This window comes from Suncus etruscus, chromosome 10 (assembly GCF_024139225.1).
Source record: "Suncus etruscus isolate mSunEtr1 chromosome 10, mSunEtr1.pri.cur, whole genome shotgun sequence".
Classification (NCBI taxonomy): domain Eukaryota; kingdom Metazoa; phylum Chordata; class Mammalia; order Eulipotyphla; family Soricidae; genus Suncus; species Suncus etruscus.
In genome coordinates this window covers 26,600,428-26,626,353 of record NC_064857.1, presented here as the reverse complement: position 1 = coordinate 26,626,353, position 25,926 = coordinate 26,600,428, and the positions used below count along the sequence as shown (strand labels likewise).

The following is a 25,926-nucleotide window of genomic DNA, read 5'->3' as shown; positions in this document are numbered from 1 at the left end:
ATCAATGGTACAACAATTTCACAAATATCTTTGCTTTAGTCATAGTTTAGAAATATGTCCATTTTAAGTATTATAAGAAATTCCATATAATACTCATTTTTAGGGGGAATAGCAAAGTTTGCTAAGCTATATGTTTGAACAACAATGATCAATTTAAGTGAAGCTGAAAATCTAGTATCCTACTTTCCTATTTTTTATATTTTGAGTTGGGATGGAAGAAAGGGGGAATGTTTAAGTTATTGGTTTCTTTTTTGTTTATTACAGAAATTATTTTAGCTTGACTTTTGGTTCGGGGATTTGTTTTGATTGGGGGCTTATTTGATATTATTTGTGTGTGTGGCACCAGAAAAAAAATCTAGGGCTTCCCACATGCAAATCATGTGCTCTCCCACTGAGCCATATTCCCAGTCCCTTGTTTATAAATAAGATAGAGGAGCCCAATAAAGGAACATCTGGCCAAAGTTCAAAAATTTCAAAATATTTCAGAGTATGGGGAACACTGAGACCCAAGACTGTGTCATATTGATCCAGAACTGAGCCTGCAAAATCCATGACAGTCCTAAATATAAGAATCAAACTCAAAACTTAAAGCCTGCTTTATGCATGTGCCTTGGGAAGGTGAAAGCCATCTCTCTAGAGTTGGCAGCTCTGCCCTGTGTTGCCAACTTTGTAGATGACTGAGAAATGGCACAAAAGAAACCCTGACACCTCAGCTAATGTCTGCAGAGTTCTGAAACTCAGCTGGCCTCCAGGTGGATCAAATGAAATTCATTTCTTTCTCTTGTGCCACTCTTTCCTGTGCTCCCCTGAGGGATTCAGGGACTGAGAACAGAGCAGCCATGTTTGTTTTTCTGAGGCAAAAGCAGGCTGGTGAAAATGGTTCTGACAGTTTTGCTGGGTGGCTGAGTGACTGGAGGCTGGTCAATGTTTCCTTCAGGGCTCTGTTTAGTCTGCAAGCTAAGGTTGCATAGATATAATTTTCAACTTTAGTGTCATGGCAGTAGTTCTGATTCCCAATCATTTCACTCTTCTCTGTCTACAGTGAAAAAAAAAATAAAAGCATGGAAAGTGGGCAGGAGAGATAGTACTACAGGTAGGGCACTTGCCTTGCAACTTGCTGATCTTGATTTTGATTCCTGTCATTGCACTGCACTGCCAGGAGTGATTTCTGAGCAGAGCTGAGCGTGGGCTGAAAACCAAAAAACTAACTAATCAACTAATTAAAAGGACTGCGAAAAAACTTAATCCAGGGCCACATAAAAGAAGGACTTTCTTTTGGAATACTCATCTTTGTGTTAGGAAGAAGCCAGGCCCACTCAGAGTTCGAGCTGGGTCAGGATGGTGACCCTCTCCCACGTTGGCTTTTGCAGAAGTGGCAGTGCATCGAGGACACATCAGGCAAGCTCCGGATTCACAAGTGTAAAGCTTCTACTGACTTGATCTCAGCCCGACAGAGCACACGGAACCTCTTCTCTCGAGGCTTCCATGATAAAGACAAGGAGTGTCATTGTGGAGAGGCTGGTTATCGAGCGAGCAGAGGCCAGAGGAAGAGTCAGCGGCAATTTCTCAGAAACCAAGGGACACCAAGTAAGCCTTCCTTGGATGCACATCTGGGGTAGCCCAAAGTCTTTGTGAAAGACCAAGTACCTACTCCTAAAGTTTAGATATTGTCGGTGGTATGGTTTTTATGAGTAGAAGCAAACAATTATTGTTTCAAATGATAAGGTTGGTGCGAAGGAGATAGTACAACAGGTAAGACCTTGCATGTAGCCTGGTTTAATTTCTGGCACCATTATGTATGGTACATTGAGCACTGCCAGGAGTAACCCTTGAGCACAGAGCCAGGAGTAATTCTTGAACACTATCAGGTAAAGGCCAAACCAAAAGAAAAAAATAGTTAATGAAAAATCTAACATAGAGAGCCAGAGAGATAGCACAGAAGTAGGTTGGTTCAAGACAGACAGTGGTTCGAATCTCAGCATCCCCTGTGGTCCCCTGTGCCTGCCAGGAGTGATTTCTGAGTGCAGAGCCAGGAGTAACCCCTGAGAGCCAACAGGTATGACCCTCCACCCAAAAGAAAGAAAAGAAAAGAAAAATTGAACATAATTTGTATATTTTTTTTCAGTTATGCATAAGATATTTTCCTTGGATAATAGGACACAGTTATAAAAAACATTAGACATTAAATGTACACAGATAAAAGTTATAATGAAACAAAGGGTATGGATTACAGCACATGATGCTGTTTGTAATTTTACCATGTGGTCTGTGTTTGGCTTTATTGTGGAGAGAGGTGCCTGAATGATAATACATTAGATAAGCCATTACCTTGCATGAGGCTGACCCAGGTTTCATCCCTAGCATCCCATATGATCCCTACCATATGGTCCCCACCAGGAGTGATCCCTAAGTTCAGAGGTAGAAATAAGTTCTAATCATCACCAGGTGTGACCCCAAACAAAAATAAATGAATTGCTGGGGGGGGGAGAGAAAACAACTGTAAAAGTTAAATGCAAGGTTTCAGTATTTTTCATGTAACTAAAGGAGAAATCATATGTACTTTCTGTTTGGGGCTAAATTCACTTTCCCCGGGGATTATTTCTAATTCTGTACTCAGGGGTCACTCTTGGTGGAAATTAGCAGTCTATATGTTGTGTCAGGGATTGAACCAAGGTCAAACATGTTCAAAGCCAGCGTTTTACATCCTGTACTATACATGCATACTTTTTAAAATACAATTTATGTTTTACAACATAGTTTACAATTACTTTTTAATTGACAAGGTTAAAATATTCAAACTAATATGAAGAACACTGCCTAAACATTTTCTGTATAAAGAAAGCACTTATGACTGACAGTATAAATAGGGAAACCACCTCTCGTTGAGGAGTTAGAGTCTAGTGCCATCTAGTGGCATAATGTAAAAAGTAAAACAAAGCAAAACAAAACAAAACTCGAATTCCTCTCTAGATCTTTTGGAAATAAGTAAAACTTCTATCTGTCTAGACCCCATAAGGATCTGATAAAAAAAGAAAAGAAAAGAAAAGAGCCCTATTTGCAAAGTAAACCTCTTCTCTAGCACCCAGTCAGCCTTCTCAGTTCTCTCTAGAGATCATAAAAATACACTGGCCTCCCTTCATTTCCCTCTTCATTTTCCCTCAACCAGCTGACTGAGAAAACTTTGCAAATTTTAATCTTCTTTAGAGAGAACTTCTATTATTTATGTAGATATAAGGCACTAGATAGTTTACTCTTTTTGTGACATAGTTAGTTATCCTGAGAAGACTTTATAATCGTTAGAAACTCATATGTTACAGTTCTAAGTTTCACAGCTATTGACTATACAAACTTGCAAGATTATTGTGACAGTCAATCTATAGTCTCATCTATACAGTAATAATAAATCAAATTTGTGACCCTATTATAAAATATGATCAATTTTATATGTATATGGATTTATTATAATACCAAAAAACAAATAAAAAGAACAAAAATATATTTTACATATAATATTTCTTGTTTTATTTGTTTATAAATTGTATTTGTTTTAATTAGTTATGTATGCTTATAATTTATATTTATGGGATGAAGAAATATTACAGGAGATATGGCATTGTATGCAGAAGACTTGAATTTGATCCAGGCAATGCATATGATTCCCAGAGCACCCTAAGACTGAACCTTGAGCACAGAACCAGTAATTCCTAGGTGCAGCTGTTAAAATAAAATATTATGTTATGCCTGAAAGCTATTTGCTTATAGAATATTTAATAAAATTGGGATTTTAGAAAAGAACTTTAATTCACAACCTGTTGTAGATAAAAAAGAATCTTAAATATCACCCAGATATACCCTCTGACTTGAAAGATAAAGGGCCTGAGGCCTATAGAAGCAGGCTATGCATTACATTGATAGCAGAGAGAGAGAGAGAGAGAGAGAGAGAGAGAGAGAGAGAGAGAGAGAGAGAGAGAGAGAGAGAGAGAGAGAGTGCACAAGCCTATGTCTCTCCATGGTGTGAGTTCCAATGGCTGCAGACTTGTCCTGCCCTTATCTTTGTCTGCAGCCACAACACACTGCTGGACCTTTACCCATATGCTCAGGGAGTCTGTGGTCCTCTTCATTCCCAAACTACATCGAGACATCCATGTTAATGTATGTTCTCTCATTTCCAGAATACAAGCCCCGATTTGTCCATACTCGGCAAACACGTTCCTTGTCGGTTGAATTTGAAGGTGAAATCTATGACATCAATCTGGAAGAGGAAGAATTGCAAGTGCTCCAACCGAGAAGTCTTGCCAAGCGTCATGACAGGGGCCCCAGAGGATACCAGGATGCCAGCAGTGGAAACAGGGGCACAATGCTGGCAGACAGCAATGCCATAGGCCTACCACCAACCGTTCGAGTGACACACAAGTATGAAAGCTTGAAGTGTTTGTGGGAGTCTGAGTTCTAAGTCATTCCCTACTCCACTGCTTACCATTATCAGATTGTTCTCTTCTAAAAGGAATTCACAGGGTCAAGAAACAGTATGAGTCTCAGAGAAACATGTCTTGTATGTGCCAGGTCCTGAGTCCTATATCCAGTACAGAACTCCATACACTGCTGGGTGTTGAATTGGAGGCCACCACATATGCTAGTTCTGAGGTCTCTGGCCATGTTCAGCTCATGCAGCATTATATTGCAGGCTTCTAGTGTTAGGCTCCTGATTGGACCAAGCACATTCCAGGAGTTGGGACCCAGGGTATCTTTTAGGATGTCGATCAATATATATATATATTTAATTTTTAAATTGTTTCAGAGTTTTTAGAAATGCGTTATTGGAAGGCTGCCCTACATAAAATCTTCGGGATGGCTGGAGAGCAAGTACAGGGTTAAGGCACTTACCTTATATGTGTCTGGCATAATTTGATCCTGGGCCCATCTTATGGACTACCAAACAATGTGAGGTGTAATCACTGAGCACAAAGCCAGGAAGAAGCTCTGAGCACTCCTGGGTCTGACCCAAACACTCCCCTCTACTCCCCTCCCCACAAAAATGTAAAATTATTAGTCCAGTTCCAGAGACCATAGAAGATCTTACTTAGCCTCTTCCTGTGGGGCTTTCACAGCTTTAATAGACTGCCTTGGCTCTTCCAACTTTCCAGATTCTATTTATTTTCTCTTTTGTTTCATCCCTTGAAGCATACAAGGACCATGAATCTGCAGAGATGTAGCTTTATAACTAGTTTCTGGATGCCTAGAGTTACTATAAATTGTTCAATATGGAAAGATTTAAACCAGAATTCATTCCTAGGCAGTGTTCACTGACCCATGTTCCACTTGTGATTTTTTTCCCCAACACGGCTCCTTTGCTTAAAGTTAGTGGAACTATGAAGCCATAACAAATTGCATGTGATGAATAGCACCCTTCTAACTGCTCTCCTTCCAGCAAGCCACTCCCAGTCTCATAGTGGAAACTTCCATTTTCCCATTTCCCCATAATATTTGATGGATCTTTCAAACCAGGAATTTTTGACAGTATTTGGCTGTGGAAGCACCTCTCGTTTATTGCGGTTTTTTTGGTTGTTGTTTTTTTGGTTTTGGTTTTGGTTTTTGGGTCACACTCGGCAGCGCTCAGGGGTTACTCCTGGCTGTAAGCTCAGAAATCGTTCCTGGCAGGGTCAGAGGACCAAATGGGATGCTGGGATTCGAACCGATGTCCTTCTGCGTGCAAGGCAAATGCCCTTCCTCCATTCTATCTCTCTGGCCCCATCACCTCTCATTTTGAAAGTCATTCTTTGCCCACAATCACAGTAAACCCACATTGCCATATTAGCTTTATCTCTGACTCACCATGTACATCCAATAGTTCAGAAGATTCCATTACCTTTACTATTTCTATTGCTTTTGAACTTGAATTAAAATTTATTAACATATAGTACAGGTTAGAGAGAGTTTAACACCTCTATATGTATGTTTTCCCCCACATTTAACACCAGTGTCCCAGCACAGTACCTCCACTAGGAAATCCTCTTGACCCAGTTTCCCAACATTCCCCTCTTTCTGGTAACATAGTAGTTATTGAATCCAAAAATTGATTGTGAAGTCTTTGTTGTCTGTTTGCTTTTCTTTCTTTTTTTTGTTTTTGTTTTTTTGTTTTTTGTTTTTTGTTTTCTTGGTTTATTTTGGTTTTTTTGTTTGTTTTTGGTCCACACCCAGTGACGCTCAGGGTCTACTCCTAGCTATGAGCTCAGAAATCCCTCCTGGCTTGGGGGACCATATGGGATGCTGGGGGATCGAACTGAGGTCCATCCTAGGCTAGTGCGTGCAAAGCAAATGCCCTACTGCTTGTGCCACCACTCCGCCCCTACTTTTCTTACTTAGAGTTCTCTATGAGTTAAACTATTTGGTAACTGTCTTTTACTTCTTTATTTAATGCATCTATTTTGTCCAGTCAGTTATAATCTCATCTTTTATACCAAAAGTAGAAGTTCATCTAATCTATTTTTACATTTTTGAGCCACACCCCATGGTGCTCTGGAGATGCTCTTCACTCACTTCTTAGAGGCTATTCCTTACACCATACTTGGGAATCACTCTAAAAAATCTGCAAGGTAATATAAGGGCCTCTTGGATGGAAAGCATGCACTCCAGCCCACTGAGCTATCTCTCTGGCCCCTCTCATTTTTTCTTTTAATATCAGAATATAAATCATTTCTAATGTTTGGGTTTATTTTTTCAGATGCTTTATTCTTCCGAATGATACAATCCATTGCGAAAGAGAACTATATCAATCAGCTAGAGCCTGGAAGGACCACAAGGCGTACATTGATAAAGAGGTCAGGCATGGCTCTGTGATGGGCAGGTAGATTCCAATGTAAATGAGATTCCCAATCCCATTAAGGGCTGGTACAATCTATGTTTTCACTTCACTTCTTAAAAAATAATGATAAAATTAAAATAACTTATAATTAAAAGCATTTCTCCAGTGATACAGTAAAAATTCTGATATATGAGTCAATGATAAAGAGTCATAAACTAACATTTGTCAGCAATGCATTGGTTATGTAGTAGAGGTAGACAGAATCTATACCCAATTGGTTCCCCATTTAATTTTCATCTCAAGTAAATAGCTATAATTATGGTATCAAAAGAGAAAGGGGAAAAGAGACACTTATATTAATGACACCTGATATTAACTTGCAATTCATCAACTATATGTTCTCCAGATTGAAGCTTTGCAAGATAAGATTAAGAATTTAAGAGAAGTGAGAGGACACTTGAAAAGAAGAAAGCCTGAGGAATGCAGCTGCAGTAAACAAAGGTGAACAAGTAGCCAACTTATCATCTTCTCTCCCAACTCACATTTCTAAACTCAACAGTGATCAGCACTATCAGTGCTTCTCAATGCCAATATAAAACAGAATAAGTTGCATTTATTTTTACTATTATGACCTAAAACTAGTCAGGACAAATTAAGTATGCAATAAACCTTAGTTATTTTTTTAAGACTAAATCCCATGATGTTAAGATACTTACTACAAATCAATGGCCCAACTTTTATTCTGATTTCGATTTTTAAAATTAACTGCTCAGTGGGTTGCGTGCATGCTTTACACGCAAGAGGCCCAGGTTTGATCCCATCCCAGTGGTCCTTCAAATACCTCTAACAGAGCTGGAAGTAGTCCCTGAGTACAGTCTGTGTAACTCCAAAACAAGCAACAAAAATAAATGTGTGATTATGAAGAGTCACTTTATTAATTCTTTTTCTTGCAGTTATTACAACAAAGAAAAAGGTGTAAGAAAGCAAGAAAAATTAAAAAGCCATCTTCACCCATTCAAGTAAGTCACTTTTTTACATTTGCTGAAAGTGCAGGGCTCTCTATGCTAGGCACAATGGCAATAGGGACTCCCATCTTCTAAGGGGTGCAGATTTAACTAGGAGGGCCTGTAGTTCAAGAGGTTGACAACAAAGCCAACACCTGACTAAGACACCATGGTGATGTTTTGAACATCCACAATTCTAATCTAATTCTGAAGTGCTCTATGCTGATATATAAGCCTAGTGTCTGGATTTACTATATTTACCAACATGTTTAGGTAATTTACCCACATTTACTCTATATACTTTTGGTAGTGTTGGTGAAATGAAGACTCCTTTGCCTAGGCCCATGCATTCTAGAGAACAACCTGGAACTATGTTGACCTCTACAAGTTGGAAGCGATGTGACTTTTTTTAAGAGTAGTAAAATTTAGGGTGCGGAGTGATGGTGCAGGGAGTAGGATGTTTGCTTTGCACATGCTAACCTAGAGCGGACTACACTCCAATCCCGCTGCATCCCTTATGGTCCCCAAGCCAGGAGCGATTTCTTAGCGCATAGCCAGGAGTTACCGCTGAGCATCACTGGGTGTGACCCAAAAAGCAAAAAGAATAAACAAACAAACAAAAAAATAAATAAGAGTAATAAGATTTGAGTGTAAAGAGGATTTCATATTTAAGTCTCAATTAAAATTGAGTCCTTGGACACTGGGGAAGTAACTCAAGTGGTAAAATCCCAGTCTATATGTACGAGACCCGAGTTCAATCCTTGACATCATAAGACCCAAACAGCCCATTGGGTAGATCCCTAGTCTTGAAAAATAAAAATATTTGAATACTTTATGGAAGAAAATAAAATTTTAAGTGTCTTTCCATGTCTATTATGAAGGATTTACCCAAACATTTTAGAAATGTTATGCAAGTCATCTAGTCCAAACAACTGTTGACTCTTTGACATTAATACTGAGTCCTGGAGAAATAGTACAGGGATTAAATCGCTTGTCTTGCATGGCAGCTGACCTGATTCAACTCCCTGTGTTGCCCTGAGGACAGAGCCAGGGGTAGTAACCCCTAAGCACCACCAAACCTAGTGTGATTACCACCATTTCTCCCCAAAATAATACTGAGCCACCAGAAAGTAAAATCAAATCCTCATACACTAGTTCGAAGAATTTATAGATTCCTGTTGACAATTACCTAAGGGTTCATGTAAAGGAAATCTTGATTATGATAAGGCTCAGCAACATGCCAAGGAAATTATTCCCTAACTGTACTCCTCCTCTCTGTGTGGTTAGCTTCCTACCATGTCCTCATCTCTATTATCGTTTTTATTACCATGTTATTTATTTTTCCCCTGTGTGCTGATAGGAGGTAAAGTAATATGCAAGATACTCCTTCAGTAATGATATTGTAAACCAGTGTCTAAAAGGAAAAAGAAAGATTGAGATAAAGAGAAAAAAATGCCATAGAGGCAGGCTGGAGGTAGAGGAGTAAAGAGGGAAACTGGGAATATTGGTGGCAGGAAATGTACCTAGTAAAGGGAATATTGGAATGTTGGGGTATTGGATGACTGAAATTTAATTATGAACAACTTTGTAGCTGTGTGTCTCAAGATGATTCAATTAAAAATATTAATTAAAATAAGAGCACATTGTCACTATTATTGATTATATTTTGAGGCTTTTGAAAAAAAAGGTCTATTATTATTAATTTATTATCTGGGTTTACATCTTTTTGAGAAATTCACAGCAACAATTTTTATTTTTTGAGAAAGGATTTTCTGATTATTGAGAAAATTATTGAGGTGTGGATTTACATTGTTGCATGTTTGGAGCACAGATAACTGCTATTGTGCTATGTTACTTCAATTTGTAAAAACAAAAAAAATAATCACTTGTGTGGGAATAGGGAGGCCGCTCAAGAAGTAGACAGCAAACTTCAACTTTACAAAGAGAACAGGAGGCGGAAGAAAGAGCGGAAAGAGAAGAAGCGGCAGAGGAAAGGGGAGGAATGCAGCCTCCCGGGCCTCACCTGCTTCACACATGATAACAACCACTGGCAAACAGCCCCCTTCTGGAATCGTGAGTTTCCTATGCCTCTTGGCCCATTTGTTGCCCCCACATTTAGGGGCAGAGACTAACACCGCTACTTAGATTAAGAGCCCAGCAGCGTAGATTCTATAAAATAATAAATAGATAGATAGATAGATAGATAGATAGATAGATAGATAGATAGATAGATAGATAGATAGATAGATAGATAGATAAAAACTACAAAAAATCATATTGGCAGCTAAAAGCATTTTAGTGAAAAAAATCATTTTTGGTTCCTTACTTCTCTTTTCCTCCCCTTCAGTATTGCTACTGTTGTTGCAATAGCCAGGGGTTGTTTATATGCCTGATTATTGTGTATTCTCACGTGTTTTGCTCTGGTGGTCCCCAATGGCCACCATGGTTCTTGTAGAGGTTTTCACTCCTTTGGTTGTGGTGCTGGAACACATGCTTGTTGGGGAGTTACAGTCACACATGAGTCTCACACCTTATAGTTTTGGTGCTCACCTACGAATCAAATGCAGTGCTTACATCCAAACTATCAGGACAACACTTTATGGGTGTTTGGGGCATCATCTCCCGCCCTTTTTTGTGTCTCTATCACATATATGTTTGCAATTCAATGGGAGGTTTCATGCAATACCAAGGATTGCAGGCAGCAAAACTATCAGACTCACACAATGGAGCTACCAGATTGCATTGCACTAGTAGAACTCCCAAGATTTGAATTCGCAACAATAAGCTTACAAATCAAGTGTCTCTTGCACTATTTCTTTAAGTCATATACAACAAGATTCTAAAATTTAATCATTATTTCAGGAAAGACTATCGCATTTGGAAAGTTTGCCTCCTTGTAAGAGTGTATAGTTTGTTTAGCTTTTAATTTGACCACTCTTTTTCATACCTTCTAAAAGTCATCTAAAGAACGTGTATACAACAAATGTTCTTGGTGACAGCCCATTTCATGGTTGAGTGTTGAAGATAATCTACAATAAACACAAATTGAATCAATCAGCTCTAAATCTACTGACCTGGCAAGACATTTTTTAGATAATCTTTATTGTGACCAAAGTGAATAACAAATCTTTCACAATAGTATTTAAGGAACATAGTGACATTGAATCAGGGCCATTCCCACCACCAGGGTTGTCCTCCCTCCACCCCTGTTCCCAGCATGCATCTCATATTCCCCTTCTTTACACCTCCCCCAGCATTTTTTAACTTAATCCCTGTCTCTATCTGCTAATCATGATCAAGTCACATGGAGAACAAATCCCAGGTCTATCTTTTTATTAAATTTACATTATATGTTATTTTAAAAAAGACAAAATAATCACATGATATCTATTTATAAAAATGCTGATGTCCTTCTTCCCATTCATCAGGCACTCATCCTATTGTGGAGGCCCCACCTAATGAGAAGTTATGGAGAAAGCACCTAATGATCTGGAAACTTTTTTTAGCCTTCAGCCTATGATCACTATTGTAAATTAACATGTATTTTTCCCCCTGGTTTTCAACAATTCCACAAATTTGAAGGTTTGGATAGGCAGCATAATTGGCTTTTTTGTTAAGTTGTTTGATTGGCTTTTGGATCACAGTGATGAAACAGCGGTGCTCAGGGCTTACTCAGGGTTCCTTGCTGAGATTGCTCAGCGAGTCTACACCTGGTACCAGGTGTCAAACCCAGAATAGTTGCATATAAAGCTAACATATATCTCCAGCTCCAGTATACTTGTTCTTAATGTCTAGCCACAAAGTAATTACAGGAAAGAGAATGCAAACATGAAGTATAAAGATGAGGGGGCCAGGAATGTGACTCAGTGGGTAAGTGCCAAGATTACAGGAGTAAAATTCTGTGTTCCCTTCCCAATACTGCAACACACAAACAAAAGGCCATAGTGTAAAGATAAGAAAGGTTGGAATGACTAGTCAACCTACATTTTTATCACTTACTGAATGTTTTTTTTTTCTTTCTTTAATCAACAGTGGGATCTTTCTGTGCTTGCACAAGTTCTAACAATAACACGTATTGGTGTTTGCGAACAGTTAATGAGACACATAATTTTCTCTTCTGTGAATTTGCCACTGGCTTCTTGGAGTACTTTGATATGAATACAGATCCTTATCAAGTGAGTGAATATGTTTTCATTTTATGAATGAAATGCTTAAAGTAGAACAAGCAGAACCTTAATTTAAATAAACTGTCCTGGCTTCTTCGTCGACAGCTCACAAATACAGTGCATACAGTAGAACGGGGCGTTTTGAATCAGCTACACATACAACTGATGGAACTGAGAAGCTGTCAAGGGTATAAGCAGTGCAACCCAAGACCAAAAGGCCTTGAAGTTGGTAAGGGAAAAATTTTTTATATTCCCTGCAAAATTCTTTCTGATATCAAATTCTCAGCTTTTGAAACATTAATATGCTTGAACATTAAGAATATTTGTCCAAGGAAAGTTTCCAAGCAATTCTTTTACATTTTCTTCTGGATACATGAATGAAAGCTTTAACATATCAAAGACTCAATGAACATAGGTTTGGGGGTAGGGGCTCCCCAAGAGTGTAGAATGCCACCAAGACTATACCAGTCAGTGCTTGAGCATGACTGGTATAGTCATGCTCCATGAAGCACCATGGATGAAACCAAGAACCCTGTGCATAATGTAGAGCACATGTTTCAGCTCTTTGAGCTTTCTCCCTGGCCTGTAGTGACTGTTTTATTAATCACTCCCACAGTCTTTTCTCTAAATCTTAGTTCTTGGTGTAGGTGTTCATTGGAAGGCGGGATGAAAGCTTTGGGGACTTATGAATGCTGTCAATAATCATAAGATATACTCTAGGTGAATACCCTACGTTTGAGGAAATTTGGACAGATACACACAATTCTTGCTTATCATAGTTTGGAGATCCCATTTGTATCACTGTTCATAACACAGTAAAGTAGATTTATTCTGCTTTTCTTTCCCATCAGAAACAAGATATTTCAGTAATTTCAGATCTTGGGGCTGAAAAGTACAAATGAACTGTGTGGAATCTGCCTGATGTTTCTTCCTTAATTTGCAGCGTTAAGTTCACCGATTTCTCCTTTGGCTCTTGGCGATGCAAATATTTGTCAGTATCCATTTAACTCTTTCCAAATTTGTGAATTATTTTCTGAAAAGCTATTTAGAAATGGGAATACCAGCTGTCCACAGAGGGAAGTTGCAATTAGCAAGTGTGCCAACCTCAGAAGACACACAAGCTGGATTCAAAGACAGAGGTTTCAGGAATCTGCTGTGGTCCTGCTGTATTTTCCCGTTTCATTAACAGCCATAGTCTTCATACTTCTTAGACATAATGAACATGACCAGCAGTAGAAGTCAACAGCTCTCTCTCTCTCTCTCTCTCTCTCTCTCTCTCTCTCTCTCTCTCTCTCTCTCTCTCTCTCTCTCTCTCTCTCTCTCTCTCTCTGACTTACTTGAAGGGGATGGAAGTTGCATCCCAAAATACTTTACAATATTTATTCTTTTCAGCACTGTGAAGTCTGAGGCTTGTACAATTAGGACAGTCATAAGTAATTATCAATCTGAAAGAAGGTCCTATTTCAGCTACTAGTCAATGTTTCTTATGGAATACCTTCATGGTCTTAGCTACCAACTAGAGGAAACCAGTCTTGATTTACAAAATAGGTCTTTGGGTCATTGACCTTATTCAGCTCAAATATTTTCAAATATTTTACTTCTCTGTTGATATTTATCCCAAATCTTAAACACACACACACACACACACACACACACAATCACCACATTGGATGGACCTAGAAATTTAGCCAATTATTAGAGGAACTAGAAACATTACACTCAGGCATTTGTCCCCCCAAAGAGCATAGCACTCTTGTTAGTGATAGCATAACTCTACTCAGAAAAATGGGAAGAGTAGTGAGTTGGAATCAGTTACTTCTGTTACATTTTAAATCTTGTGTACCCTCTATTTGGAAAACAAAGTGTTTTCCAGGAAGATCCAAAGAGATAAAGGAATAGGGACTAGTAGGTTCAAGCATAGTTGGGGGATACTTTTTTGTTTGTTTGAAGAAGGGGGAACACAGAGTAATTTGATACTCTGAAAAGGGAACAATAGGCTGGATAAATTTAGGTATACTCTGCTCTAAACGGTTCCTAAGTGAGATACTTATTTACTCATTTTTTCAATGCATTTTGTCAAAAAATAGTCAAAATTTTACCTGTACTAAAATTTCTAGAACCTGGTCTTCTAGAAAAGCATTTAAAATTAGTTTCTCCTTTCTCAATCCCCTCCATTTCCTGCCTATTTATCACTTCCAATCATCATTTTGAAGCTATCTGTAGGAAAATTCTGCTGGACTTTGGCACTGTCTTAATTTAACACAATATATTTCTTTCTAGGATTTTTATATTGTGTATGGAAAATTACATAATTAATGTTTGCTTGGGGTTGTATATTTTTTAATTCTGAAGTTAACATAAGTTACTCTTCTATTTTCCTACATCAGGAAATAAAGATGGCGGAAGCTATGACCTACACAGGTATCCATACTTTTTTTTCTCCCCAGCAGCTTCTTTCTCCATAATTGCATGATCCAGCCATTTCAACTAATTTCTGTTTCTTACCATGTTTCACAGAGCATAGCTTGGGTGTATGCATGTTCTAATGGTATTGTCCACTACATTGTATCATTGGTTACAGATCTGTCATTTCCTTTTCCATCAGCTTACTGTCACATCAAGATGTCTCTCTGGGCCATGTCTTCAATCTTGTGCTTGTCTGCTTGCTGGATGATGCTTTTAAGCATGAAATGATATAAAAGGAAAAGAAACAGAAGTGTCGGGAACCCCACAGAGGGGGATAAAATTATTTTACTTGCATTATTTGACTGGTGGGGAGGCTTCATGATCTCTGGTTAGATTTTTAATAAATGGAATGCCTAGTAGGAGGGCACAGTAGAAAGAGTGAGAATTTTAAGAGAACTCTGAAACTGAGCTTAGAGAAAGTTAGAATGAGCTTTTTTTTATTATTATTAACAATCCTTGATATGATGTTGAAAAGGAGATGAGATAAGATTAGGAAAATATGGAGGGAGCAATTAAAGAGAAGGTGCTAAGAATTGGGACTTTCAGAAACATCTGGACATAGCATGGAGACATTAGTGCCTGACATGCAAAAACTTCATCAATAACTTCCAGTCTAGTTTCACTGTAGTCCCTCACTCTATCCCCTCCTTACTTGCTTTGGAGAAAACACCTGGATATCAAGTGATTGTGTCAACCCTTGACAAATTTCTCTTCTAAGTATAGATTTCAGATGGATCTGTCACAAACAACAGAATTAAATATCTTTTTTATTCTGTACTGTAGAAAAACTGAGGCAAAATATGCCAGTGTTATGGTTAATAAATCCACTTGGGAGAAAATTTTCTATCAAGAAATAAGGACAGGGGCCCGGAGAGATAGCACAGCGGTGTTTGCCTTGCAAACAGCCGATCCAGGACCAAAGGTGGTTGGTTCGAATCCCGGTGTCCATATGGTCCCCCATGCCTGCCAGGAGCTATTTCTGAGCAGACAGCCAGGAGTAACCCCTGAGCAATGCTGGGTGTGGCCCAAAAACCAAAAAAAAAAAAAAAAGAAAAGAAAAAAAAGAAAAGAAATAAGGGCAGGTTCCATCAGCATTTATTTTGTCTCAGAAAAACAAAAATAATATTTCCAAACAAGGCATTCTAGCACCCTGTTCAACCTTCTCAGCAAAGGTCTCAGATTTTAGAAGACACTTCAGACAAGAAATGAAATGAGAATGAGAAAGATGGTGGAGAAAATAGAAACAAAATAAAGGGAGCTAGACTTTGAGAATACTTGATAACCATGTGTCAATCTCTTCTTTTTCATTTTTCTTTTGTCCTTTTTTTCCTTTCCTCACTCCATCCCCACCCTGACCCCATATCATCCTTTAGCACACATAAGACAGAGCAGAAGAATCCACTCCTAAGTTGGTCTCACCCAAGCTATGGGCTGACGAGGTAATGTCTCACTCTTGACCAGCTCTTCAGGAATCACATGAAATCATTTCTAAAATGTTACGTTTTGGACTAATCTAACCCTTACTATTGACTTAATGTTATAGTTTGGTGCATTTCACTTTACATCTACAGTGTTTTCATTATGATCTGCTTTTATCATAAAAGAGGTAAAATGATATTGACAAGTTTCTTGAGGCATAGCTTGGTCAGAAGTGAGTCAGAATTATCATTCTTCCTCAAACCATCCTTGGACAAGTTGGAAATACAGAATGTTTTGTGTTGTGTGTGTGGTATTGTTGTGTATGTGCTCACTATTCAGTTGTGGAGAGGTTTTACTTTTGGCTCTGTGCTTAGGAATCACTTCTAGTGGTGCTTAAGAACCATATGTGATACTGTGGATAGAACTAAGTTTGGCTATGTGAAGACAAGTGCTTTAGCCCCTACTGTATCTCTCCAGCCCTGAGATACACAATGTTTAACTGTAGTCCAATCACAATTACTTTGCAAGCCTCTGGACTCTCCCCTCCCTTGATCCCACTGGCCAATCCCCAATGAAGACATATCCATCATTTCTATAACGTAGTTCTTGATGGAATCTCAATGTCTGATGTTGTCTTTAATGAATGAAACATGCAAAGTGACAGGATATTGCCCGAAGCTTTATATTTCTTCTAAATTCTCAACCAAAGGACAGTGGTCAGAATACCCAATGATTCAATATGGCCATTATTAGGCCTTTTCCAAATTCACATTTCATGACCCATGATGCAAACTCTCTTCCTATCATTATTCCCACTTTTCCATTTGAGAAAACTGAGATACAGAGAAACCATCTCAGATCCTTAAGATTATATATATCTGATAGGGTCCAAAGACAAGTACTCTAATCCCAACATATACGTTTAATCTCTGCCTAATCTGATTTATTTAACCTATTTATGATAATTTCTCATTTGCAAAATTTAGAAATAGAAATATGTATCAACACATGGGATTGTGTAAGATTAAACTTAGAAAGTGATTAATACAAGTAATCTCTGAATTTGTATAATTCTATGACTAATAAATCAAGAACCCTAGAATTTTGACAAATCTTTACCTTCACATTAAGGAGTACTAAAATTAGCAGTTTTTAGACTGCAGAGATAGTACAGTGGATAGGGTGCTTGCCTTGCATATGAATTATCTGGATTCAATCCCCAGCATCACTATGGTTCCCATAGGCCCACAAGCATAAGAAAAATCAGGAGTAAGAAGTAAGCACCCAAGTGTACCTCCCCCACCAAAATAAATAAATTTTGCAAATTTTATTACTGGTTAAATATTAAGAGGGAGTTTATTACATGTGTTTGCACCAATTAGCTAATGTGTCCTTTTAATCAACCTTTGACCATACTAACTTATTCATAGATAGATTCTATCTTATACTTACATCTATTTCTATGCTGACTTCTTAGTTAAATATTTATAGTCACGATTGAAAATATAAAAGTATGTAAGTTAAAAATTACCCATGCATGGACATTTCTATTAAGAGGTATTTATGCCCGGAGAGATAGCACAGCAGCTTTGCCTTGCAAGCAGCCGATCCAGGACCAAAGGTGGTTGGTTCGAATTCCGGTGTCCCATATGGTCCCCCGTGCCTGCCAGGAGCTATTTCTGAGCAGACAGCTAGGAGTAACCCCTGAGCACCGCCGGGTATGACCCAAAAACAAAAACAAAAAAAAAAAATTAACTGGGGCCGGGAAGGTGGCGCTAGAGGTAAGGTGTCTGCCTTGCAAGCGCTAGCGTAGGATGGACCATGGTTCGATCCCCCGGTGTCCCATATGGTCCCCTCAAGCCAGGGGCGATTTCTGAGCGCATAGCCAGGAGTAACCCCTGAGCGTCAAACGGGTGTGGCCAAAAAAAAAAAAAAGAGCTATTTATAATGGACACTTTGTGACAACTACGCAGACAGCAGAACAGAGAGTTTTTTTTTTTTAATTTCAAAAACCAAATGAAATTGCATTTGTTCTAAAATATGTTTTGTTTGAAGTTGCTCGAAAACCACCACCCAGGATACATCACCCAGGATACATCCCTATTTGGCTGCAAATGCATTAAGTACTATGCCTTTGAGAAAAGCATACAAAGAGCACCAAAAAATAAATAAAAAATAAGGGTCGGGGGAAAGATTTAGAAAAAGAAAACTGATATATATTCAGATATCTTCTCAGGTTCTCTCGATTTGGAAAGTCAATTGAGTACTGAAACTTGGAAAAGTCATATATGACTGAAACCCAACTACAATCATGTTTGTAATCAAGTTGTTTAAATAAAGATATAAAAAAATAGCTTTTCAGTTAGTAGTGGTCACCAAACTACAGTCAACATAATGACTGTCTGGTGGTTCTATTACTTACTCTTGGAAATTGTAGACCATTCACCAGATTTGTTGTGACGCATAAACCAGAATCTTCTGCAGATGGGTACACAGGAAGAGCTCTCACAGTGCCTAGGGACCCAATGGAAGGGAAAGTGAGTCAGGAAAGGCTTTGGAGGTAGAAAAGAAGCTCAAACTTAATGATAAAAACTGAGGACTGACCAGAATGGCAAGGCAGGAAAGCTCATTCTAGAAATAAACATAGTTCCTGAAAATCTAGTTGTCTGCTAATCTGAGGGTCAGTAGTTTTCTGCTGCTTTCAGGAATTTGTATGTGATACCAGAAGATATGGCAGAGCTGAGGAGATATATGTGGAATAGGAAATGGAAGCTGACGAAGTAAATAGGAATCAACCAGTCTCTGTAGAAATGGTCCTTCCTGATTCTTATGACATGTGTAACCTTTATTGGATTACCATAGCTCAAGAGAAAGTAAAAATAACCAGCATGGTATTCATCTGTAGAATGAGCATGATATATTTATGTTGTCATATATTTTAAAGTTTCGTCCAGAAAAAGAATGAGTATACTGAGATCTGAGCAATGATTTGTAGCTTTAAATCACCTTTATTTTTCCCCAAAATTTACCCTTTTAGAACAAATTTTTCCTAATATGCCTTATTTCTCTCTTGTTCTTTCTTCCCTTACACATACATATATATACATACATACATACATGTAATTCATATTTTGAAGCTATCTTTAAAGTATTACTAGAAACACTATTGCAAATCACAGTGTCTAAAAGGGAAGAGAGAGAGATGAAGAGAGAAGAAAAGAAAAATGTCACTGAGGCAGGCAGGGAAGAGGGCAGAAGGAAGGAAACTGAGACATTGGTAGTAAGAAATGTGTATCGGTGAAGGAATGAATGTTAGAGATTGTATCACTGAAATTCAATCACAAACAGCTTTGTAACTGTGTATCTCATGGTGATTTAATTAAAGATTTATTTACTATAAAAGGGAAAACACTAGAATAGAAGTAATTTACAAACTGATATTTTAAATAAAAGTATATACTAGCTATAAAAATGCTCAGTAAATAGTTGAATTGCTAGATGCATCAGTAAAATGTATAGGGAAATATATTAAACACTGTCAGACTAACTCCCCTTCAAGTAAACTTCAATTTTGCATTCTCATCAAGTTTTAAGTGTTTTTGGTAGCTGTCAGGCTTTGAAAAATTTTTGAATCAAATGAGAATGAGTATTGATAAGTATTTATGTTCTTATATTTGCTTTTGATTTACACTGTTATTTCTCTAGTATTTCAATTGTTTTAGTCAAGTCATTTTTTTTTTTTTTTTGGTTTTTGGGCCACACCCGTTTGACGCTCAGGGGTTACTCCTGGCTATGTGCTCAGAAATCGCCCCTGGCTTGGGGGGACCATATGGGACGCCGGGGAATCGAACCGCGGTCCTTCCTTGGCTAGCGCTTGCAAGGCAGACACCTTACCTCCAGCGCCACCTACCCGGCCCCCAAGTCATTTATTTTTTTATAAATAGTTAAGGTCATAAATTTCTTCTAATTTCAACTTTCAATAGGCCATAAATTCTATTAAGTAGTATTTTTTATCATTTAAAATAAATCCTATTCATTTAATGTGTAATTTTAATCTTCTTCCTCAAAATATTTAATTGGCTTGTCATTTATTAGTTTTCTTGTGATTTTAATTTTAATCATAGCATTGTGGCAGAGTATTGTCCTTTTTCCACTGTATACAACTTATTGCTGCATTCAAATCCTATGAAATTCTGTTTGAGAATATGTAACTTCTATTGTCAAAGATTACTAATTTTTTGTTTAGATTGTCTCCATTCTTTGTTCTTAGTGTATTTGAACTTTCTTGAATTATCTTGTATTTTTGGGGGGGGTGTATGCTAAACCTGTTGGTATTTAAGAATGACTTCTGTTGGTACTCAGGTGACCATATACTGTGCCTGAGATTGAACAGGTTCAACCATATGCAAGTCAAGAACTTTGCCCCTGTACTAGCTCTCCAGCTAGTATTACTTTCCATTGATTCCTCTTTATAAATATGTAGATTCTTTCCCCCATCTTCACTCCTTTGGAACTTTCTAATGTCTGTATTTTTGTCCCAATGCTTGTTTTTTTTTTTTTTTAACTTTCACAATTTAATGTCCCTAGTCCCTGTTTCTTTTTTTTTTTTTTTTTTTTTTTTTTTTTTTTTTTTTTGTGGTTTTTGGGTCACACCCGGCAGTGCTCAGGGGTTATTCCTGGCTCCAGGCTCAGAAATTGCTCCTGGCAGGCACGGGAGGACCATATATGGGACGCCGGGATTCGAACCGATGACCTCCTGCATGAGAGGCAAACGCCTTACCTCCATGCTATCTCTCCGGCCCCTCTAGTCCCTGTTTCTTATTTAATCATTCATTGCCTCATTGGTTTTTAGCAGTGTTCAATCATACCAAACTAAACAATACACAATGAAGAAAGGTTTTAGTTTGGGGGGTCTGCAAGATAGTACAGTAGGTTGGATACTTGCATTGCATGCTGCAAAATAGGTTTGATCCCTCAGCATTCCAAGTAGTCCCCTGAACACAACCGGAAAAATAACTCCTTTCACCCTCACATTTTCAAATCTGTTCTTTTCTATTCTTCTACTTGAAGGAGGGAAGGCTGGATAGTAGTTGCTTGGTTCACACTTTAACTTCTGATTTACAGTGGTTTTTACATCCGCATCAGCTCCACTAAATTCCACTAAGAACACTAAATTTACCTGGCAATGTTATATTATGGCTTCCTTTGTTTTATGCTTTTTGGGGAGAGGGAGCAAGGGTATTTTTAGACAAACAGAGGGCATTTTATATTTTTATTTAAAAATAGATTTTTATATTTTTATTTTGGTTCTGGACCACACTTGGCAGTGTTCAGGAGTTACTTATTTCTCTGTGGTTCAGGAATCACTCCTGGTGGGTTCAGGGGACCATATGGATTGTCAGGTTGGAAATGGGATCAGTTGCATGCAAGGCAAGAAACGTACCCACTATCCTATCATTCTGGCCCTGATTTTTTTTACTCTTCCTGATTTTTTTTACTCTTATTGTTTGTTTTCTTTTGGTATAAACTTTGTTTATTTTTATTCATTTCCTGAATTTGAAGTATTTGTAAAATTTCTTAGTTAAATGTATCCTTTTCAATTTTACTAACTACACTTTCTTTCTTTCTTTTTCTTTTTTTTTTTTGGTTTTTGGGTCACACCCAGCAGTGCTCAGGGGATACTCCTGGCTCTAGGCTCAGAAATCGCCCCTGGCAGGCACAGGAGACCATATGGGATGCTGGGATTTGAACCACTGTCCTTCTGCATAAAAGGCAAACACCTTGCCTCCATGCTATCTCTCTGGCCCCTCACTACACTTTCTATATAATCTTTTTAGTTTATCTTGGGGTGTATTCTCATAATTATTTTACTTTTTTTCTTACAGAGTCTGAAACTCACCTACTGTGTGCCCACCTATCCTTGGTCTTTTCCCTTTATTCCTTATCATGCAATTTATTTTTTAAAAAAATTATTGAGGTATCATAGTTTACAATAATATTCAGATTAATATTTTGTAGTTGCAAGCACTATACCAGTAACCCCAGGTTCCTCCAACATCACCCCATATATATTCCCTCTCCTCTCCACCCCCTCAATTACCAACTGGTCCTGTTTTGGAATTTATTTCTGTTGGGATCGTCTAATTCCATTCTGTTTCTTTATATTCCATTTGTGAGCTAGATCATCTGCTATTTCTCTTTTACATTATGAGTCATTTCACTCAGCATGACTGCCTCCACTTCCATGCAGATTGCACCAAACTAAGATTTCATCTGTTCTCATAACTGACTACTATCCTGATATTACTAAGTTTCTGAAAGATATATTTCACTAAGATATTTTTCTCCTTAAAGCAATATCTTTTAAAAACTGCCACCTGGATTCCTCCACACTTCTAAGTCTTTTCTTCATGGTCAGGACTGTGATAATTGGACTTGCCATATTTTATACTTAACATTTTTTACATCCATGATTTCAAATCAATTCTTAAGTCCTTTCTCCTTCCCTCCCTCCCTCCCTCCCTCCCTCCCTCCCTTCCTTCCTTCCTTCCTTCCTTCCTTCCTTCCTTCCTTCCTTCCTTCCTTCCTTCCTTCCTTCCTTCCTTCCTTCCTTCCTTCCTTCCTTTCATTTTCCCAAGGTCTTTGCCCCAAGTAAGGCCTATAGTTCTACTGTGATTAGGTACTAACATTTTTGTTATTACAGATCCTTTGAAGATTATACATAAAACTTTCTGTCCTCTAGTTAGTCATATTGAGGATGTGGTTTTTCTATAGTTGTTCTTTCTGCTGATTTGTATGGCTCTGTAGGTAAATTTTTGTGTTAAAACAGGCCATATATTGGGGCCGGGTAGGTGGCGCTGGAGGTAAGGTGTCTGCCTTGCAAGCGCTAGCCAAGGATCAGGACCGCGGTTCGATCCCCCGGCGTCCCATATGGTCCCCCCAAGCCAGGGGCGATTTCTGAGCACATAGCCAGGAGTAACCCCTGAGCGTCAAACGGGTGTGGCCCAAAAACCAAAAAAAAAAAAAAAAAAAAAAACAGGCCATATCGGGGGCCGGGCGGTGGCGCTAAAGGTAAGGTGCCTGCCTTGCCTGCGCTAGCCTTGGACGGACCGCGGTTCGATCCCCCGGTGTCCCATATGGTCCCCCAAGCCAGGAGCAACTTCTGAGCACATAGCACAGGAGTAACCCCTGAGCATTACCGGTGTGGCCCAAAAACCAAAAAAAAAAAAAAAACCAGGCCATATCATTCTGAACGGTACTTGGCACAACTAGAAAAAAAGATGTTTTCTGCAGGACCATAGTGATATTGATGAGGTAGAAAGTTTCGAGAGAAATCTGTATGCTATTACTAAGCATTGGCCATTACATTAAAATACTTTCAACTCCATCATTTGTCCAGCAATTTATTAGTAATAAAACTGTTAACATAGATCTATTCTCACATTAGACAGGAATAGCGCTAAGACTCAGCACTAAGATTCTACTTTGAATTCTAGGGTTTAGAGCTGACTTGAGTAAAGAAAGCCAGGAGAAAACATAAGCTTTACACTGCATTTCCAGCCTCACTGTGCCTTCTCATAGATGCCTTTGCTTATTTGGTCATCTTTCCCACTCTTTATTACTATGTAATCAATTTTTGTAACCTAGGATCTCTCCTTAGTAACACATTGCTGTGGGGAATGACTAGCTTTATGCTTTAAAATTCATTTGTTCTGTGAATCTATGTGAGGTTGCTGATCCAATAAGTAGAAAGTGTTTCTCCACTAAGATTTGTTGTTCCTCTCTCTCTGTTTACAGAGGACAGTTATGGGATGGATGGGAAGGCTAATTGGCCTAATCTCACAACAGATGTCAACTGGCAAGGCCTGGAAGACTTATACAGTGTAAATGAAAGTATCTATGAGTACAGACAAGACTATAGACTTAGTCTGGGTGACTGGACTAATTACTTGAAAGATGTAGATAGAATATTTGCACTGCTAAACAGTCACCATGAGCAAAGTAAAGCTAACAAGAGTGAAGGATTCCTGGCTGAATCTCCTGAGCTCTCAGTGCTGGTAGAAATGACCTCATCTGAGTCAGATGAAGACCCAAAGCATACAACTGGGGGAGCACCCCCCATGTCTCGGCCAGCTGACCAGCAACCCCTGCATTTGAACAAACCAACATTTAGTCCAGAGAGCACACTTGAATGGGACAATGACATTCCAGAAGTTGGTCGTCTGAATTCTGAACACTGGAGAAACCATAAAACTGAGAAATGGGTGAAGCATAAAGAGATAAATTACACGGAAACTGATTTCAGTGGCAATGGCCTGACAGAGCTGGTACTCCAGCCCAACCCCAGGCTGCAGCCCATGAACAAAAACATGAAAGAATTTACTCAGAATGATGGCTTAGAAGAACCTGCTTTCCAAGATCGGTTTCATCATTCTATGCACTCTGATATTAATGCCATTCATCTTATGAACGATGATGTGTCCAACAGGGAAAAGCCCATTAACTCCAGCATTGTGAAGCAACTGATAAAAATGGTAGAAGAAAATTACAACCAAGAGGGCTTCCCGAGTGTAGAAGGCAGCGCCTCGCTCCCACTCTCCTCGGATTAGATGGTATTGTCACCCTATCTTGCACACAGTATTTTTGAAAACTTTTGGTTAGTAAACCAATCATAACAACTGACATTCCAAGCTACCCTAGGAAGAGATGTATAGTAAATGTGTGTATGGGAATCATGTGTACACAGAACTCGAGTATTGTAGCACACTGTTAGTGAAGAGGTCAATTTGTATTTGTTTGTTTGTTTGTTGGGGAAGGGGCACTCTAAAAAACAGTATTATCTTTGGAAAGTCCTAGGACCATGCATATGTAAATGTTTTCCAGTCTAGATGACTAAATTTGTGCCTTTCGAAGTTTCTGAAAATTGACATCTGTATCTTTTTTCACACACTCTCAACTGCTTAATAATGTGGTTTTGAATTCAACCACTGGAATTTTTCAGTGGCATCATTTTTGGGTCAGTATTTTTGCACTTTGAGATCAGAATGTCATTTTTATTCGATTTGTCTTAAAATAAAAAAAGAAAGAAAGAAAGAAAGAAAAAGAAAAAAAAAAGAACAAAAATTCCAGTCTCACTGCTTGCTCTCAGTGTGACAAAATAAAATAGGCCCTCATAAGTGGCATGCAGTATGTATACCATATTTTTACATGTAAAACTTTTGCCAGAAAATAGTACATATGTTTTACCTCGACTTGCTAAAATTAATTAGCAAAAAGGCATGGCTAATGGTGTTGGCAGAACAAGTAGATAAAGAAACAAAAATTATCTGCTCTCTCTGGGCCTGGCCTCAGCGTTCATTGTATGCTTAAGATTGCTAATTTTTTTATTATTTTCTTAACAGGATAGAAACATTGAAGCTTTTTTTTCTAATCTTTTTTTTTTTTCATTTTCTTGACCTGGCTCATAAGCTCAAGTGTTGAGGCAATATGTTTTATTTTGAATTTAAAGAATTAAAATTTTTCAATAAAACAAATTCACAATGTTTCATAACAAACACACCATATGTGATATTGTATGATTATTTTTAGGCCTTCATCACATTCTGATTTTTTAAAGCATTATTCAAAACTGCTTTTAAAAAATCTATATTCTTGACAACATATCTGTTTTGTACTGGGTTTTTCTTTCTCTCTCTCTCTCTCTCTCTCTCTCTCTCTCTCTCTCTCTCTCTCTCTCTCTTTTTTTATTTTGTTTTTGGGCCAAAAAAAATGGTGATGCTCAGGGGTTAGTCCTGGCTATGTGCTCAGAAATCACTCCTGGCTTGAGGGACCATATGGGATACTGGTGATTGAACCGAGGTCGGTCCGAGGTCAGCCGCATGCAAGGCAAACACCCTACCCCTGTGCTATTGCTCCAGCCCATGTATTGGGTTTTTCAATACCAGCAAAAGGATTACCTCACTGAGTGTTTTCAGTACCCTAATCAACTTCCCAAGAGGGTTATATTTTTTTTAGCTTAACCACAATTTTCTTTTTATTTTTAGATAATTCAAATACATAGGTAATTTAT

At 38.2% G+C, this 25,926-nt stretch overlaps 1 protein-coding gene across 3 annotated transcripts in view; it reads left to right on the top strand.

The window, feature by feature from the left end:
• Window positions 1–24,567, top strand: part of SULF1 (sulfatase 1) — a 184,912-nt gene extending 160,345 nt beyond the window's left edge. The window contains exons 13-23 of one of the 3 annotated variants that reach the window (XM_049781802.1): window positions 1,371–1,587; window positions 4,173–4,413; window positions 6,722–6,818; window positions 7,209–7,303; window positions 7,756–7,821; window positions 9,707–9,879; window positions 11,839–11,981; window positions 12,078–12,201; window positions 14,360–14,393; window positions 15,812–15,877; window positions 23,655–23,766. In XM_049781802.1, the coding sequence (XP_049637759.1) occupies window positions 1,371–1,587; window positions 4,173–4,413; window positions 6,722–6,818; window positions 7,209–7,303; window positions 7,756–7,821; window positions 9,707–9,879; window positions 11,839–11,981; window positions 12,078–12,201; window positions 14,360–14,393; window positions 15,812–15,877; window positions 23,655–23,685 (1,287 nt within the window). In that variant the 3' untranslated portion in view covers window positions 23,686–23,766. Of the gene's footprint in view, window positions 1–1,370; window positions 1,588–4,172; window positions 4,414–6,721; window positions 6,819–7,208; window positions 7,304–7,755; window positions 7,822–9,706; window positions 9,880–11,838; window positions 11,982–12,077; window positions 12,202–14,359; window positions 14,394–15,811; window positions 15,878–23,654 lie in introns of all 3 variants that reach the window. The other 2 variants (XM_049781803.1, XM_049781800.1) reach the window with 2 other exon arrangements.
• The last annotated feature ends 1,359 nt before the right edge of the window (window positions 24,568–25,926 follow it).